General features: G+C 52.0%; 1 protein-coding gene across 1 annotated transcript; it reads right to left on the bottom strand.

Moving 5' to 3' along the window:
* Positions 1-12,839: 12,839 nt before the first annotated feature.
* On the bottom strand, positions 12,840-15,616 carry OLIG2 (oligodendrocyte transcription factor 2). Its single transcript, XM_065851448.2, has 2 exons — positions 15,528-15,616; positions 12,840-15,228 (listed from the first exon to the last, which is right to left on the bottom strand). Exon 2 carries the CDS (start codon positions 15,189-15,191, stop codon positions 14,316-14,318), a length of 876 nt encoding a protein of 291 aa, XP_065707520.1. The 5' UTR covers positions 15,192-15,228; positions 15,528-15,616; the 3' UTR covers positions 12,840-14,315.
* Positions 15,617-15,934: the final 318 nt, after the last annotated feature.

Raw genomic sequence — 15,934 nt, 5'->3', positions numbered from 1 at the left:
TGTGTGCAAAATAATATCTAGTGTTTAACAGAACAAAGTCATGCCAGCGAGCTGTGAAATCACACATGCTAGTGTGTAAAATCCATTTAAAAGATTTGGCTTTCCTCACAAGAGCAAGAAATATTCTTGGAGGCTTTCTGGAGTCAGCAGCCAAAGCCAAACGCTATAGAGGTCTTACACCAATACAATCCAAAAGGACAATTTGCTTGGAAGCCTGTGGCTAATTCCAAACACAATGCCCGATGTCATGGTCAGTTGTGCTGCAGAAAGCTGGCAGCTTGGCTCAGCCTCTCCCTCAGCCCCAAAAGATGCGAGCGTTTCTGACTGAAGCCGCACCGCTTATTGGGTGTCCCAGACGGCTTCAAACGAGCCCTTTCATAGCGACACACGGCCAAATGCGGGCAAAGAAATGAGGGGAGAAACAAAGGTAGCTCTGAAGTCATTTCCCCGCACTGAAGCCAGCCATCCGGTTTCGCTCCTTCCCCATTGAGGGAGCAGAAAGCGGCAGGAAGAACGGGGCTGAAAGGGAACAAACCAGACGAATGGGCTGGCAGGGGAGGCAGCCAGGGCCGGGCCATGCCGGGCGAAGCTCCCATTCTCCATGCCCAGAAAGGGATGAATGATTAATTATAGGCATCTAAAAGGTAATAGATGTGGCAGGCTGGCATCCTGCAGCCAAGTTCCTAGAGCACCTGCAAAAACAGGAGGCGCTGGGAGACAAAGCTGTTCTCCCCTTTTATGAAGAGCACAGAGGGGCAACTGTTCCCCCCCTTCACCTGGTCTGCTTTCTGCTGGCACAACCTCCTTCCAGCGCGGGCAGTTTCCATGTCCACTGGCTGTATGTAGGAAGCAACCCCCTCCCCGGTCCTCAGAGAGAGGAAACGGGGTGATCCCAGATGCCAAAAGGGAGTGGGGCGGTCTGGGATCCGGTCCTGAAACCAGAGGATGCCAAGCTAAGACACTGACTCTTTTCGTCTTCGCGCAGCCTGACAGACAGTGCACAGGGCCACTGCATGCATAGGTGCTAGGGAAGGGATTTTCAGAATAACCTGAAAAGAACTAGACACTCAGATGCCACTGCAGTTAAGTGGAGGCTGGCTGTTTGGTTCCCTTAGGCACCTATGAAAATCCAAGCCTGCTCTATGGATTCAGCAAAGCACAGAAGAACCTGTTAAACTGAAACACAAGTTGCATGTGGTAAGGAGTAAGTGACTGGCTACACCTAAATTAGGATTAAAACACCTTCTTTGTTTATCTGTTTGTTTTTGGCAGAAAGCTAGAAAGTTTGAAAAATGCTATTAAATGGACAGAGTGAGTTGTCTAAAAAGCAAACTGTGTAAGAGAGGTTTAGTGCTGTGACTAACCAAGTCAGGCAAGGTGCAACAAGGAGAGCTGCAACTTCTGACACCTTGACTTTGGGACAGGCTCAGCTGAGAAGCTCCAGATGCTGCTGCCTCGCCTGCTGTGCTGCCCTGGTTTTCCAGCCTCGTACCCTTGGATGCTGTTACCATGTGCATGTAGGACCAGCCGGCTCTGAGACCTAATTGTTTAGGTGCTGCCGGTAATTTAACTTATAGGTAACGTAAACCCCAGGTAAGTATTCGCTTGCTTCTAGCTTCACATACCAGAGGCACTGTGGCCTCCCAGGCTGCAGCTGTACTGAATGTGTGCTGAGACAAAAATGCATCTAGGAGGAGCTTCTTCCCTTAACCACCCTCTGGCTCTGTGGAACGATGGTATGGGTCCTCTAACTGCATCCCGTCTTCACACTGCTGCTCCAGCTCCCAGCCCCACTCTCATCCTCCTCCTGGGACAGAGCTGCACCTTTTTCTTGCCTCAGCAAAATTCAGTTTTGCTTAAACTTGGGAGAAGCCATGAGCCAGGCCTTCACCGCAAGTGAGCACAAGGACTGACCACCATCACCCCAGCTCCAGGCTGGTGTGGTCTGAATGCCTGGGGAAGGCAGGAGCTAAAACCCCACTTTCTGTGCTACATGGCTTGTGGTCCTAAACTGTCCTGCTCTGCTGATGATGCTGGGATTCCTGTTGCTTCAGGCAAACCAATCTTTTCAGTGTTAGGTCTTGACTATGGTTTTACTTCCAGGATTTGCAGAAGGGAGTACATGCTGGAGGGGAATGCTTGAGCAGGCGGCTCTGGGCCCAGGTGCTGCATAGGCATTGCTTCACCAGGGGTCAGAGGTGTAAGTGGCTCAGGTGGCCACAGTGGAGAGCAAGACAGGTGTGTGGGACCTAAAGGCTTGTCTGAAATGGGAGGGCGGCATAGTGTAAGCATTTCACGTGGGAGACTGATATAACTGCGATGCTGCACGTTGCAGCTCTGACTGATTTTGTATGAGCCTCTCAGTAGAGACAGTGCCTGCAAGTCAGCATAATGAAGAACCTTACGTCCTTGAGGCATTTTGTTAAATAGGATCTAGCTATCTAAGTTGCTTAGGTTTTGCATGCTGAGCGGAATGACACCCAAATTCCCCTATACATCTGTCCCACATGTGGTATTTTGATGGTGTGTGGAGGTGAAGCCTCTTAGAGAATCTCACTGGTGGAACAACATGGAGAAGCAAGGCAGGCATCACAACCTTTACCTCGAGAAAGATTTGGCAGAACAGGAAAAGTAAACACACCAAATAGTGGGAACGACAGCCTTTTGTTGCTGCAAATGGTACTTTAGTGGTTTCATTTTTATAATTTCCCTAGTCTTCATTAGCCAACTTGATAATGCTTGCAGAGATCCAGTGTCCTCACCATGAAGCCAGGGTATGTTTGAATACAAGAGATACTGGTGTGATGAGAAAGTTGCTTGTCTGTCCTGGCCTGGACAAACCCCCCTTCAACAAACACATACTGCCAAAATAGCCTTGGAAGAAAGCAAGTGGAGACATTGGTACAGCCAACAAGCCTGACTTATTTCTTTGCAAGTAAAGCAATGCAGAACAAATCTCACCTACAAGTATCTCCAAATTATCATCTCAAAAATAAGATTAAAATTACTCTGAATTTTTAAAATCGTTTTGTGTCTTGAATGGGGTGTATACCGAGTGTGTATCAGTCCAGGGAGAGGAGTCATGCACACCCCTGGCATGGCACAAACCGTGCAGTGGCATCGGCAGGAAGCATAGTGCCCACTTCAGGCTTTCCCCATGTGTTGGCTGCGCCTGCACGACAGCATGAGAGCCATGTGTGTGTGCTGAGAGCATTGCGGGATGGTGCTGAGCCCTTCACCGTACAGCACCGGGACTCAGCCATGACAGATGTTGTATGCTAGTGCCAGGGTGAGAGTCACCCAGGGCAGACACGGCTACTGGAGAGGCTCCTTGCTGTCATGGCATGAAGGAGCCATCCTCCTCCTCTCATGCCGGGTCAGCAGCACAGCCATGGCCTTCTCCTCAGCTGCTGGTGAATTGCCTCTCACAGGAGGCATGCAGGAGCTTGCTGAAGCAAGCGGGGTGCTCTCACAGCTCCCTTTTTCCAGATGGTTGGCGGGCAGGGTGAACAATAGCTGGGACGGCATGGCAGACCACACCGCCAAAACCTCTCCCCTGCATACAGAGCAGTGTGGGGCCTGTAATTAGCCGCCCTGCTCATGGCTGGCTAAGACCGTTCCCATAAAGATGAATTCCCTCCCTGTTGCTCTGAGGGGGATGTTCAGCCAAGGGTGGGCCGGACGATTCCGGGACGAGAGGCGGTGGGGATTAGCTCGCAGTCTGGCCTGCCTTGCACGAGCCTTTGTGAGGATAAACAGGGAAGAGTTTTGTTTCCTCAAAGAGCAAACCTGGAAGAAGCATGTTTTGGTCTCTCGATAGAGGTGTCTGGAGTATTAGGCATTCTGGATGCGCGTGTGTGTGCATGTGAGCAGGGAACAAAAAAAATACAAGTAAAAAGCCTCCAACTTTTCCTCCACTGCCTTTGCTTGCTGACACACATGGCATCCAAGAGCAGCTCTTGGCTTTCGCTGTTTCTACTCTAGTTTCTTCAGTGACTCCAGAAGTAGAAGTACTACAATGCTATTAAAATTATTAGTGTAAAAGCCTTTACTTGGCTCCTTGCATGCTCAGCTTGCCAGAGCTGCCTGATCCACAGCATCTCCTTCACCATGATCCTGCTGAGAGAGCAGAGGCTGGTGAGGTAAGGGCTAATTTTCACCAGTAACTTTGAAGGTGGGATGTTGGCTGGACCCTGCCTTTGCCACTGGCTCAAACAGCACCCCAGTTTCAAGGTCACTGCTGAAAATTTGTGCTGGAGGAAGATGAGAAACGCTTTTGGCTCATCTGAGGACATCAGATAATTCCTTGCCCCCACCCTTCTGGCCTGAGGCCAGATGCAAAAGGGTGTCACAGAAAGTGAAATCCCAATGACAACACCCATCTGCCCCCCAGTCACGGGAGTGGTGCTTGTCTCAGTGGAGAAGTGTCCATGGTTTCTGTGGAATAAGAGTCCACACCTGGGGCCTTACAGAGCTCCTCTGGACTTCGGGGTTGCTGCACCCCCTGCTTTGGAAAGATCATGTGTGTGCATGTAGATCTCTGCTTCACAAAAGACATTTAAAGCACCATAGATTTTCTCTTCTCTAAAATAATACAGAAGTATTATTTTAATAATAGAAGTAGAAGACCTGCAACAAACTCATTTGAACAACTAAACCTCCATCGCTGACTCCAGTCAGACATCCCAGACTGACTGATCTGACTCACCATCAGACTTAATATTCTTAAATTCCTTAATTTTACCAAAATTACGCTTTGGCTTTTCTGATGAGGGAAAACATAGGCAAGAGGTGGGGGCCAAGAGCACTAGTGGTTCTCAGTCTGGGATTTGGAAACCTGAGTGCATCAGCTGAAAGGACGAGGCAGCACCGCAGCCTCTTTGCAGCTACTGCTCGCCCGAGCTTCCACCAGTGTGCTTTTTCTTTTTAATTTTGGGTCACTTTCAACCAACCCCACACCCAGTAGTTGTCGCTGGAGCCGGGAAGCAGAAAGCCAGCGAAGGCAGCATCTGAGAAACCCCGATTCACGTCTGCAAAGCGATTGTGCTGCTCTTGGCAGTTGCAGGTGATAACCCTAACGAGTGCCCAGGAGCAGATGAGAAGTTTATGGGCTGTTAATAAACTGTAACCAATCGGTGAATGCTGGAGGGTTGTGTTCAAGCTGTTTGGGGCCACAGGTCCTTGGGAGAGCTTGCACTTGCTCTGCCTTTATTTCAACGTAGCAGAAACATGAAAGCATGTGGCAGACTCTTGATGTTTGTTACAGTGAATAGACATATGTCCCTCACACTAGCATGTAGAATATCTAATTAAGTTACACAATGATAGCTTATACCCAGGGGCAGTTGCAAACAAGACGCTGTCACACTCTTAAGAACACAAACAAAATGAAAATTGCCTCTTTATACGTTATAATGAATATGTTTTCAATACATTAAAAGTTCATTTACTAACAGACTCTGTAAGACTGGGTGGATTTCTGTTACTATAATTTCATTTTTTTCAGAAGGAAGGGTTTCTATGGTTAGGATTAGGGAGAGGTTTGTTAATGAAGCTACTGAGCATTTTTCCCGAATAGACCTGAAAGAAGAAATTGAATCTTAATATGTGTTTATTGTGTTGTCTCAAGCAAATCGTGCTCTTCAGAGCCCCACCCCAGGAGGGTCTTCTCCCTTCTGCAGAGCACATATGCTGTGGATTTGTGTCTCCCTTTCTCCTGTCTCCACACTTCTTCACCAGCTTTTTTGCATGTTTGCATGCAAGAAACAGTCACTCTGAAGCTGGATGGCTTCAGAATTATCACACACTTCTGGGTGGGGATGCCAAGGTCTGTATTACAGGATGGTTGGTGCTCAAGTAGTATCCAAGTGTAAGTCCTGATCTGGGTACAGCTTTTTCTGTGAGCTTCCCAGATGGGTGATGCTTCCTTTCTTCCCCTCTATTACTATAAACCACTTCAAGCAGTGTAAAAGCTGCCTGGGGCATTGCAGTCCTTTCCTCTTCCCTCCAGAGCACTCCATTCTCCCTAAGGCCTTTTGGCACTTTTTCTATGTGGGAATAATTATATTGTGCAACACTTGCGTGGGCAAAGTCTGCAGGTGGGGAGGGTTGTGCGATTTGGGGTGATTCCCACAGACCTTCCCCAGGCCTTGATTAGGCAGCCCTAAGCCATTCCCAGCACACTGGCGACATGTGACAGACAGGCTTGGGGAAAGCCCATCACTTCCATCTCTACTTTCAGCATAGCTAAGAGACAAGAAAATAAGAGTCAGTCTCTGGGAGGCTTCCTTGCTTCTTTAACTTGTCTCTGGTTAAACCCTTCCTGAAAAAGATGAACAAGCTGGGGGAAGCTGCTGTTACCGGGGTGTGCTGCTGAGCTGCGGGTGGGGTCTGCCCACTGTGTGGACCCCAGGTCACACCGGGCTGCCCCTCCAGTGCACAGACCCGCTTAACATGGAGCATGTTACCCTGTAGCACACTCGGCCTATTTTGTAGGAGACAGAAGATTACTCGAGGAGACAGAAGATTACTCGAGCCATCTTCAGGCACTTAGACAGGTGCTGGCTTTCAGAGGACTCCTGCTTAAGGCTCACGCAAGCTTGAATTCAGGTGGCTTGAACTGGCCATCCTGGAAAGTGAGGAGCAGACAGGAAGGGTCTTGAGGGGTTAATGCTGCCTCACAGCATCTCTACCCTGTGCCTGGCACAAACACAGCTGCCATGGGAAAATGAGTCCCAAATATGTATCACAGTGAGCACAGGGGAAAGGCCACAGTTACACAGCCTCCCCTCTGACATCTCATATCTGAAGAGTTCTTCATTTTAATTTTTTTTTTCTCGCTGCAGTTCATTCTAGCCCCCACCCACTCCCCTAAGTTTTTTTACTCACCGTAACTGGCATTCTGACCAGGAAGAAGATTTCCCCCATCCCTTCTGGGACGTTACCCCTGAGCAAGGCTCCCTCACCCTCCTCTTTGTGTGTGTTTTGTGCCGGGTGCACCCTGCCGCTCTCAGTGATGCAGAGAACCAAGAGCTCGCCTGCTTTCCACCATCGCTGAGAAGCTGGGGCTAGTGAAGGAAAATGCTGGCTTCTGCCTGGCTCCTGGGTTCACCAGGCTTTTCCGGGTTTGGGATGGGGAATGGATTCCCACAGTCCTGGTGCATTCAGCTTACTTGCTCTGTCACTGAGGAACTCTCCTTTCTGTGTCGCTTGAGCAACATTAAAGAGTTGGATTATTCCTGTTTGGGGAAAGAAGCAGAGGGTGTGGAGAGGTAAACTTGGTGGGCTATTCAGCACAATCCCAAATGAAGGCTGAGCACTGAAGGGGGATGGTTGAATTTGCACCTTGGTGGGTTATCTCTCCCATAGAGCACACTGATGGCCTTTGTTGCCTCATCTCCACTCTTCAGAAAGAGTCTGTAGCCTTCCTACCCCTACGGTACACACATCTCCAGACTCCTTTCTCTTAGGCACAGCAAGACAAACCCTGCTTGACTCCCTCAGGAGGAATATAACAAGATTCCCTCCCTTCCAAAACTCTGCTAATTTCCTATTCAAAAGGATTTTTCTTATAAAAGCGACTAACATCATGACCGCTTTAAAAAAAAAAAAAAAAAGTATGTGTTTTTTTCTTTTTTTTAAGCAGACAAAGAGATGTATAAATGTGTGTCTTATACATATATGTATATGTCTTTCTGAAAATAGCATCTAACAAATGCCTTCTGCATCTGCAGAATCCTCCAACAATCCTGACACTGTGATCAATCTGTAGTCTGGTGATGTTTGCTGACAGTGATTGATTGATTTTTTCCTGCTAATAGGATCAACATTGAGAATATATTAAACTAAAAGGCACACTTCTGACTCGCAGGAAACACCCCGTGCATTGGGCCTGATCCAATTGTATTGGTTTTGGCAGCGGGATGCAATGATTGATGACAGGCAGAGAGTGGAGGGCTGCTTGGAAGAGAAGTCTGATTCCCTCAGTGCTCTCTCCATGTGCATGACACTGGTTTCCTGCTGGGACAGGGACAGGCATAAGAAGGGACAATGGAGCAGGGTGGCCCATCCAGATAACCTCTTCTAATGCATATAGTGAGATCTGACCTGCCAGTTCAAGAAGAGGAGGCAAAAAGCTGATGGGAAATTAATTCTCAGGAGTTTGTCAAGACATCTCCAACAAGTGAAGATAAATGGCAGAACAAAACTTCTAAAGCTAATCCCAAGAATGGGGATGAATGAAAAAGGGAAACAGTCTTTTGCATTTACATCCATCTTTTAGGGTAAAAGGCTTAGGGTAAGCGCGGTGCTTTTGGACAATCTCAGCCCTGGGCCGTTTGTAACTCCCGAGAGGTCTGAGCACCCTCAGCGCTATTCAGGCTGTGTATGTGGTGAACACGCTGTACATTCACCTCTTGCTTTCTTGTTCTCAAAGGAATGGACTGGGAGCTTGCAAAAAACTTTCAGGTCCAGCCATGTTGCTACTGAAAGCAATACAAAGCCTCTCTTGCCTTCAGAAGCACCATCCAAGGAGTAAGGGCAGCAAAATGGGAGCACATTTTGACTTTTGAAGATTGAACCAACAAGTACTTTGTGCCCTTTTGCAGAGGTGGAGCTGGTATGGTCTCAAGGCCCCATTGCTATCCTTATAATTACTGCCTCCCCTTAACAATTTTTAGTAGAAATATTAAAATATTATTAAATGCTTGTAGTGAAAAATTTAGTTTTGCTGACTCTCTGATCCCCAGAGGGTTGGCAGACTGTAGTGTACCCAAGGCTGATTTTTAGCTCGCATCTACCTGGGCTGAAAGTTTGGAAAGGGACAGCTCTCATAGCTGGAGCCAGGCTTTTGGCAAACCCCCCATCCCGTCTTAACCCCTATGTGGGCAACCAGATTTTCAGAAGCACAAAGCTGGGTTGTGGGTGTGGAGCATTTGCAGATATGCTGGTAACTCTTCTGAAAATCTTGACCTCAGTTGCACATTCAAAACTGCCTGAGTGTTCAGAAATAATCTGGGTAACACTGAGACATCCATCTCATGTAGAGACAGAAACACCACTCTGACACAGGGAAATCAGAGCTATCCTGCAAGCACCATCTTGGAACACCAAACAAGATGTGCTGGCCTGGTGGCATCATCAGAAGCTGTTTTGCTCCTGTCACTCCTGTGGGACATCCTCTGGGGGATGGCTCAGACAGTTTGCAGTCTGTCAGGATACATGGGACATCAGCCTTTCACCTGTGGAAGTGTAAAAACAAGCCCCGTTATCCAACAAGGGAAACAGCTTCTGAAGCCTGTGCCACAGTCCTCGTGTCCGGGACAATGCCACAGTTACCATTTGTTACATCCAGCACTGTGACTCTGGAGTGGGGAGATTGCACTCACATCCAGAGGGAGTTTTGCCCCAGAATATCAGTATGATGAGGCTTCCAGGGAGAAAAAAGTAGGATTTTCTGTCTCAAATTTATGGATATATCTAGACGTGTGCAATCTGTGCTTGTGTACCTCACCCTGCCAGTGGCCTCTGCTCCCAGCAAGCCCTAGTTTGTGTTACTGGGAGAGGTCTGTAGATAGAAAAGAGCCATGTCTTTCTGTGAAAGACTGATATTTGGAAAACTGTTGAGGGGGATTTTGATACTTTCTGCAAACATTTGTTCAAATTAAAAGGAAGAGTGCCTGCAGCCCCATGCAAGGGACTCTGACAGATCCCATCCCACAGGACTAAATCAGCAGCGAGAAAAGCTGGTACCCTGCGAAAGAGGCACACGTGGCTTGCAGGAGCCATGGGGCTGGAGTGAGCAGCCTGCCTCTGTCAGGGTTTCACAGCAGATTTTGGGCTACTTGGCTCGATATCTGTCAAGCAGAGGCTGAAGAAATTCCCTGTTGAAATGAGACAACATTGGGACATTGGGAGGCAAATGTGGAGGAACTGCCTGCATGCCCTGACATGGACAACCTTTTTTTTCCCTGGGGTTCCCTGAAGCACTGTGGTTTCTGCTTAAAATGTGCTGCAAACTTCTGGCTGCCCCTCTCTCACTTTCTGTGCTATGCCTGGGAGGGTTGGTGAGGAGGGGAAGGGGGAAAATGAAATGGAGAAAGGAAAGGATGGGAAAAAAAATGGTAAAGTGGGGAGGAGGAAGGGGAAGGGAAAGGAAGAGGGCAGAGGAAAGGAAGGGATGAGGGTGTGAGTGGGCCCATTGTAGGGAGCTGTCTGGACCGGGCTATCTGGGCAGGAACTTCCTCCTCCTGTCAGAACAAGTCGCAATAAACCTGAGACAGCCTCAAAAAGCCCAAGCAGCGTAAAAGCAGGGTTCTGCCCCATTTGCATGGAAAACAAGGTTAAATTCTGAAGAACGGGGATCAGCGGGGTGGGCTGTTGAGAATTAGAGTGGCCACACCAGCTCAGAGGGTGCTGAGAGAGGGGCTGGGGGCTGGCTGGGGGCTGCCTATGGGAGCAATGCGAATCCCCGGGCCTCCTGGTAAGCCTAGAGGTGCAGGTGACCCCCGGCAGCCCTACCGGTGTGTGCTGAGCATATGGGCTCCCCACTTCCCGGTAACCCTATCTGGCTGGAGCAGAAGCTTCAGCTGTGGGCAATGCAATCAGGGGAGCCCTGCGGGGCACCCGTTCGTGCAGGGAAGCATATGGGGAACAAGGCAGGCGGGAGGGCACTGGGGGCCTGGCAGGGCGGCTAATTTCATTTACAGGTAGTCCAGGAGGAGGGGGGCCGGGGGAGCACAGCTGGCGGCCCGGCACAGCTCGGCACGGTCCGGCCAGGGGACAGGCACCATCCCCGGGGCACCATCCGCCGCCGGGGGGCATGCACAGCCCCAGCCTGACTGGCAGAGAGCAGGCAGGGGTCTTCGGAGGGGGCCAGGCTGCCCTCGCCGCTTTTGTCACCGCGGGGCCCGCTGGGGACGAAATGCCCCCGCAGAAGAGCCAGATCCCCACGACTCCCCCCGCCGTCTCCGGCTCCCCCGCCCCGAGGCGGTGCTGCCCGTCGGGGCTTCCCGGGGCCACCTGTTAGCGACGGGGAAAGGCCCTTTGGGTGGGAGAGCGATGTCGGGGAGGCGAACGAACAGGATTTACCAGCTTCTGGCCACTGTCAACTTTTGCATCTGTCAGGGTGCTAATTATTGCCTTTAATAGAGACAAAGAACAGCTCCTAATGATGCTCCTTCTAATTCTCACCTGCTCCTGCCCTTCCGCAGCAGCACTCCCTTGCCGGAGCCCTGCTAATTGGGAAAGCTGCTCTGCTTATTGCGGCCTCCCTGAAGATGAGGGGGGAACGACGACGACGGCGGCAGGGCTGAGGCGGGGGATACGGAGCACCGGTAGCAGGGCTCCAGAAGCAAGAAGTGGGGAGGTGGGCTACATCGTAAGATGAGCTGGCCTGATGGGAGCTCCCCATCCCCAGCGGGGACTGCCGCTTCTCTGCCTTTGGCTTGCAGCAGAGCCTGGCGGAAGGGTAGCCGTCGAGGGGACAGTCCCAAGCCGCTGGCAGACACTTGTCTGTCAGCCCCTCACGGCTTTTCCCCCTCCTCGACAGATAAGGCAGAAGCTCAGGGTCTTGTACCGCAAGGATCGCCTTCAAAACCGCAGATCGACACAGAGGTAGCACCCTAAGGCGGCCTTAAAACGAGGGGCAGCGCCAGCGTCCTCCTGGCCACCTGCGTCAGGGCCAGCTCTCCTGTTGGAGAAGGCACTGGGACAATCAGAGGGATGCCCACCCGCCCTGTGGCTTGTCTCTGCCTCGGCCTTGGTCCCCGAGCTTCATCCATCCCGGCTTTCAATGGGATGTGTTTACCAGAATCGATACTGAAGGCGCTGAGAAGGGAAGCTTCTTTCCGCGGGCTGAGGAAGGTTGGGCTGGGTGTCTCTGGAGAAGGGAGAGAGGGTATTTTTCATCATCACTAGGGGGATGTTAGGGTGAGTAGCACTCCTTTCCAAGCCCCATTTCCTTTCCCTGAAAGCGTTGTCATGGGGCGAACCGCAAAAGGAAGGAGTAAACTCCCCAAGACAGAAACCCGGAGGGGCTGTCGGTCCGGGTCCGGCCCCCGCCGCCTGGGAACCAGTTGGTTTTACACAGTTAAAAAAAAAAAAAAAAAAAAAAAAAAGTTCCCCGGCTGTCATTCCCTTAGCGGGTGTCTGTGAGCTCAGACCTCCTCAATAGTCTGATCTATCTATATCTATATCTATATCTATATCTATATCTATATCTATATCTATATCTATATCTATATCTATATCTATATCTATATCTATATCTATATCTATATCATCTATATATCTATATCTATATCTATATCTATATCTATATCTATATCTATATCTATATCTATATCTATATCTATCTACTAGTTTGTATTTATGCGTATATAGCTAGCTAGTTATTTTACATAGCTATGTAGCCATTCATCGGTCTAGAGAGAGAGATGTGTGAGGATTTGCTTAGGGAAGGACGGGGCTTTTAAGGTCTCCCCACCCGCAGCCCGGAGCGCGGTGCCGGGCGCGAGTAGCCGACCCCGAGTCGGGTGGCGGCGGGACCGTGGGAACCGCAGCCGGGGAGCCCCGCTGCCCGTCCCGGTGACCCCCGGGGGGAAGCCGCCACCGCCGGGGGCTGCCGACCTCCTTTTCCTCAAAAACGGGATCCGCAAGGGCTCCATGGCGGCATGCTACGTGCAAGAAGACAGCCCTTGCCTTGGTGTCTGCGAGGGGTTGAAATATTTCCTTGCCCAAATACCTGAGCACAGAGCTGCTAAAATACACACGGGCGAGAGATGTTACCACTTTCGGGAGAAAAAAAAAATAAAAAAAGAAATAATTTTCGTTTTCGTGGATTTTCGTTTAGCTGTTTTTTAGTCAAGTGTGCAGAAGCGATTACAGTGAGCAAACACCTCACCGCCAAGTTTAATGTTTCCTTTCCCCAGATTAAAATTCAGCTCTTGCCAAGCGCGGGATTCGGTAGACAAAATTTTACACTTTACGAACCCAGTAACAGTCGTTTCTTTCCTTGTCGCCCTTATTCTGCGAGGAACAAATGAGGAAACAAAAATGATCAAAACGGTTGCGATTAGCTGGCGAAGCAAACTAACAAAAAACTTAGGGAAAAGGCAAGGATGCGCCTAAAATATTTCCATTCCTTCCCAGCTTTGCGAACGTAACCCCGCAGCGCCGGCTGTCCCACCGCGGTCCCGCACCAGCGCCTGTACCAGCACCTGCCTCCGCCTCCGCTCTCACCGCGGAACAGCAAGGAAGAGGAAAAGGCCATTTATTTAAAATGCTTTTTGTGTGTTTTTTCTTTTTTAAATTTATTTTTATTTAAAATCTCAACAATGGATCACTCTTTTTTTTTCAACCAAACAAGTAATAAATATTATTTAGCAACTTTTTTCTTTTCTTTTTTTTTTTTTTTTACAAAAATAAACAGATGATAAAATCTCTGCAAGGGACAGCGATAAGAAAGGTTGTTATTTCAGAAACAAGCCCAAGTTCTCAGTATTGCAACAAGGACAGTGTGAAAGTTCCTACACAGAAAGAGCATTAGAGAGTTCAAACTTTGTTAAAGATGGCAGGAACGAAAAAAAAGAAGTGTTATAGGCTTAAAAAAAAAAAAAAACAAAAACAAAAACCAGCAAACCCCAAGAACCCAAAACAACGAAATCAAAGCAAACCGACCCCTTATTCACGTATGAGGCTTACACAGTACAAGTGCACGGACGGAAAGCTCAGGCAGAGCAGACTTGCATCGTTATCGTTGAATGGTATATTTACAAATCCCGAACCAGAAATAAAAATGAAAAAAACGGCGGGCGGGAGAGCGGAGGAATCAACCGAGTTTCCCGGCTACACGTCCACCCGAAGCCCCGCTGCTCCCCGTCAGTGCCGGGAGTCCAGTGGCAGACACCTGGCTGGGATGTGACCCAGAAACTGCCCCAAAGGCTCTACGCGTAGAAACGAAACTTTGAGGGGGGTAGAGGAACGTACAAACAAACAAACAAACGAGTAAAAACCCATCTGCAGTTTTCGTTCCTCCATTTGCGACGAGCCTAGGTCTATTTTCCCCTCCTAGCGAAGTTATCGACAACAACGTAGAATTAAAAATAAAGAAGATGCGCGGCCGTTTACTTGTGTTGGGGTGGTTTCCCCGCCGTTTCGGGAGCCGGGCAGAGCCAGGCCGGCGTCCATCCCCTTCCACCTCCCCTCCGACGGCCCCAGGGGCGAGGGGGACCCGCTGCCGCCGGGGAGGGCGCGTTTGTAGGTCCTGGAGGTGCTCGGACGGCGCGGGGCGCGGCGGGACGGCCCCGCCGAGGGACTCATTTGGTATCGGTGGCTAATCTGGGGAGGCTGGCGGTGCCCATGCCGGAGACGTGGTGGTGTGGCGGGGCCGACACCTGGCACATGCTGCAAGGGCAGGGCATCCCCCCCCAGTGCTGGAAGCCGCTGCCCAGTGGGGCGGCGGCGGCGGCCGAGGGCGACTTGAGGAGCCCGTGTGGGGGCCGGATGGAGCTGACGGCCGAGAGGCCGGAGCCGGGCAGGGAAGCGCTGGAGACGGCGGCGGGGGGCAGGATGGGGTGGTGGACGGGGTGCGAGGCGGGGTGGCCCGGATGGCCGGGCAGCGGGGCGGAGTGGGCGCCCATGCCGCCGGGGCAGGCGGCGGGGTGGAAGCCGGCGTGGTGTCCGCCGTAGATCTCGCTGACGAGGCGCTTCATCTCCTCCAGGGAGTTGGTGAGCATGAGGATGTAGTTGCGCGCCAGGAGGAGCGTGGCGATCTTGGAGAGCTTGCGCACCGACGGGCCGTGGGCGTAGGGCATCACCTCCCGCAGCCCGTCCATGGCGATGTTCAGGTCGTGCATCCGCTTGCGCTCCCGACTGTTGATCTTCAGCCGCAGCTGTTGCAGCTCCGGCTCCGTCATCTGCTTCTTGTCCTTCTTGGAGGAGGACGAGGAGGACGAGGAGGAGGAGGACGACGAGGACTTGAAGCCCAGCTTGTCCACCACCACCACTCCCGCAGCGCTCATGGCGCTGCGCAGCTCGGCGCTCAGCTCCGGCGGGGAGTCGCTTTGCGTGGAGCTGGACACGGTGCCGCCCGTGAAGCCCCCGCCGCTGCCTTTATTCCTGGCCGTGAGGAAGAGGTCATCGGGCTCCGGGGAGGACGGGCGGCTGGAGACCAGGCTGGCGTCCGAGTCCATGGCACGGCGGGCGGGACGGCGGCGCGCACCGGACTGCCTGCGGGGAGGGGAGAGAGCCCGCAGGCGGCACCGGGTCAGCGCCCGCGGAAACTTGGCGGAGCACCGCCGCCGCCCGTCCGCCACGTCGGCGCGCTCGCTCCGCCGCCGCTCCTCGGAGTCGCGGAGCGACACTCCGGGCGGGACAGGCTGCGCTGCCCACCCTTCCTTCGCCGCCGCCCGCGGAGTGCCCTCGGGAGAGCCCCTCCCCTCCCGTCCCTTCCCTGTTTCCGCGCCTTTCCGCCGGGCAGGGACCTCGGGGGTGCCGCGCCGGGGTGCGCGGGCGCGGGGGACACTTACCGTGCGCGGGGCGGCCGTAGGGAGCGGCGCGCCGTGACGGGCGAGCACGGCAGCAGCGCGCACCTTGCGGTGGCGGTGGCGGCGGCTTTATAGCCGCGCCGGGGAGGTACGATGTCACCGGGCGGGAGGGGGACTGCGCCAATCGGCGGCGGCGGAGGTGGTGGGGGGACGGCCAGGGGGGGAACGGCTGATGTCACCGGGGCCGGTCCGGCTCGATGGGGCGGGAGGACGGGGGGGTCGACGGCCGGCAGTGGCGCTGGGAGCCCGGCGGGGGGGCGCGGTAGGGGGGAGGGACTTTTGTCAAATCCATAATAAAATGTAACAATGACAGCGCCGGGAACAGCTGTTGGGAGGGAGGGACGGGACGGGGACGGGACGAAACAGGGGCCCGACGCCGCAAAGCCCTG

Source organism: Patagioenas fasciata, chromosome 1 (assembly GCF_037038585.1).
Source record: "Patagioenas fasciata isolate bPatFas1 chromosome 1, bPatFas1.hap1, whole genome shotgun sequence".
Taxonomy (NCBI): Eukaryota; Metazoa; Chordata; class Aves; order Columbiformes; family Columbidae; genus Patagioenas; species Patagioenas fasciata.
This window is presented reverse-complemented; position numbering and strand designations above follow the sequence as displayed.

Bases quoted from the DNA above. Each gene is read 5' to 3' on its own strand.
- OLIG2 (XM_065851448.2), bottom strand. From the start codon at position 15,191: ATGGACTCGGACGCCAGCCTGGTCTCCAGCCGCCCGTCCTCCCCGGAG.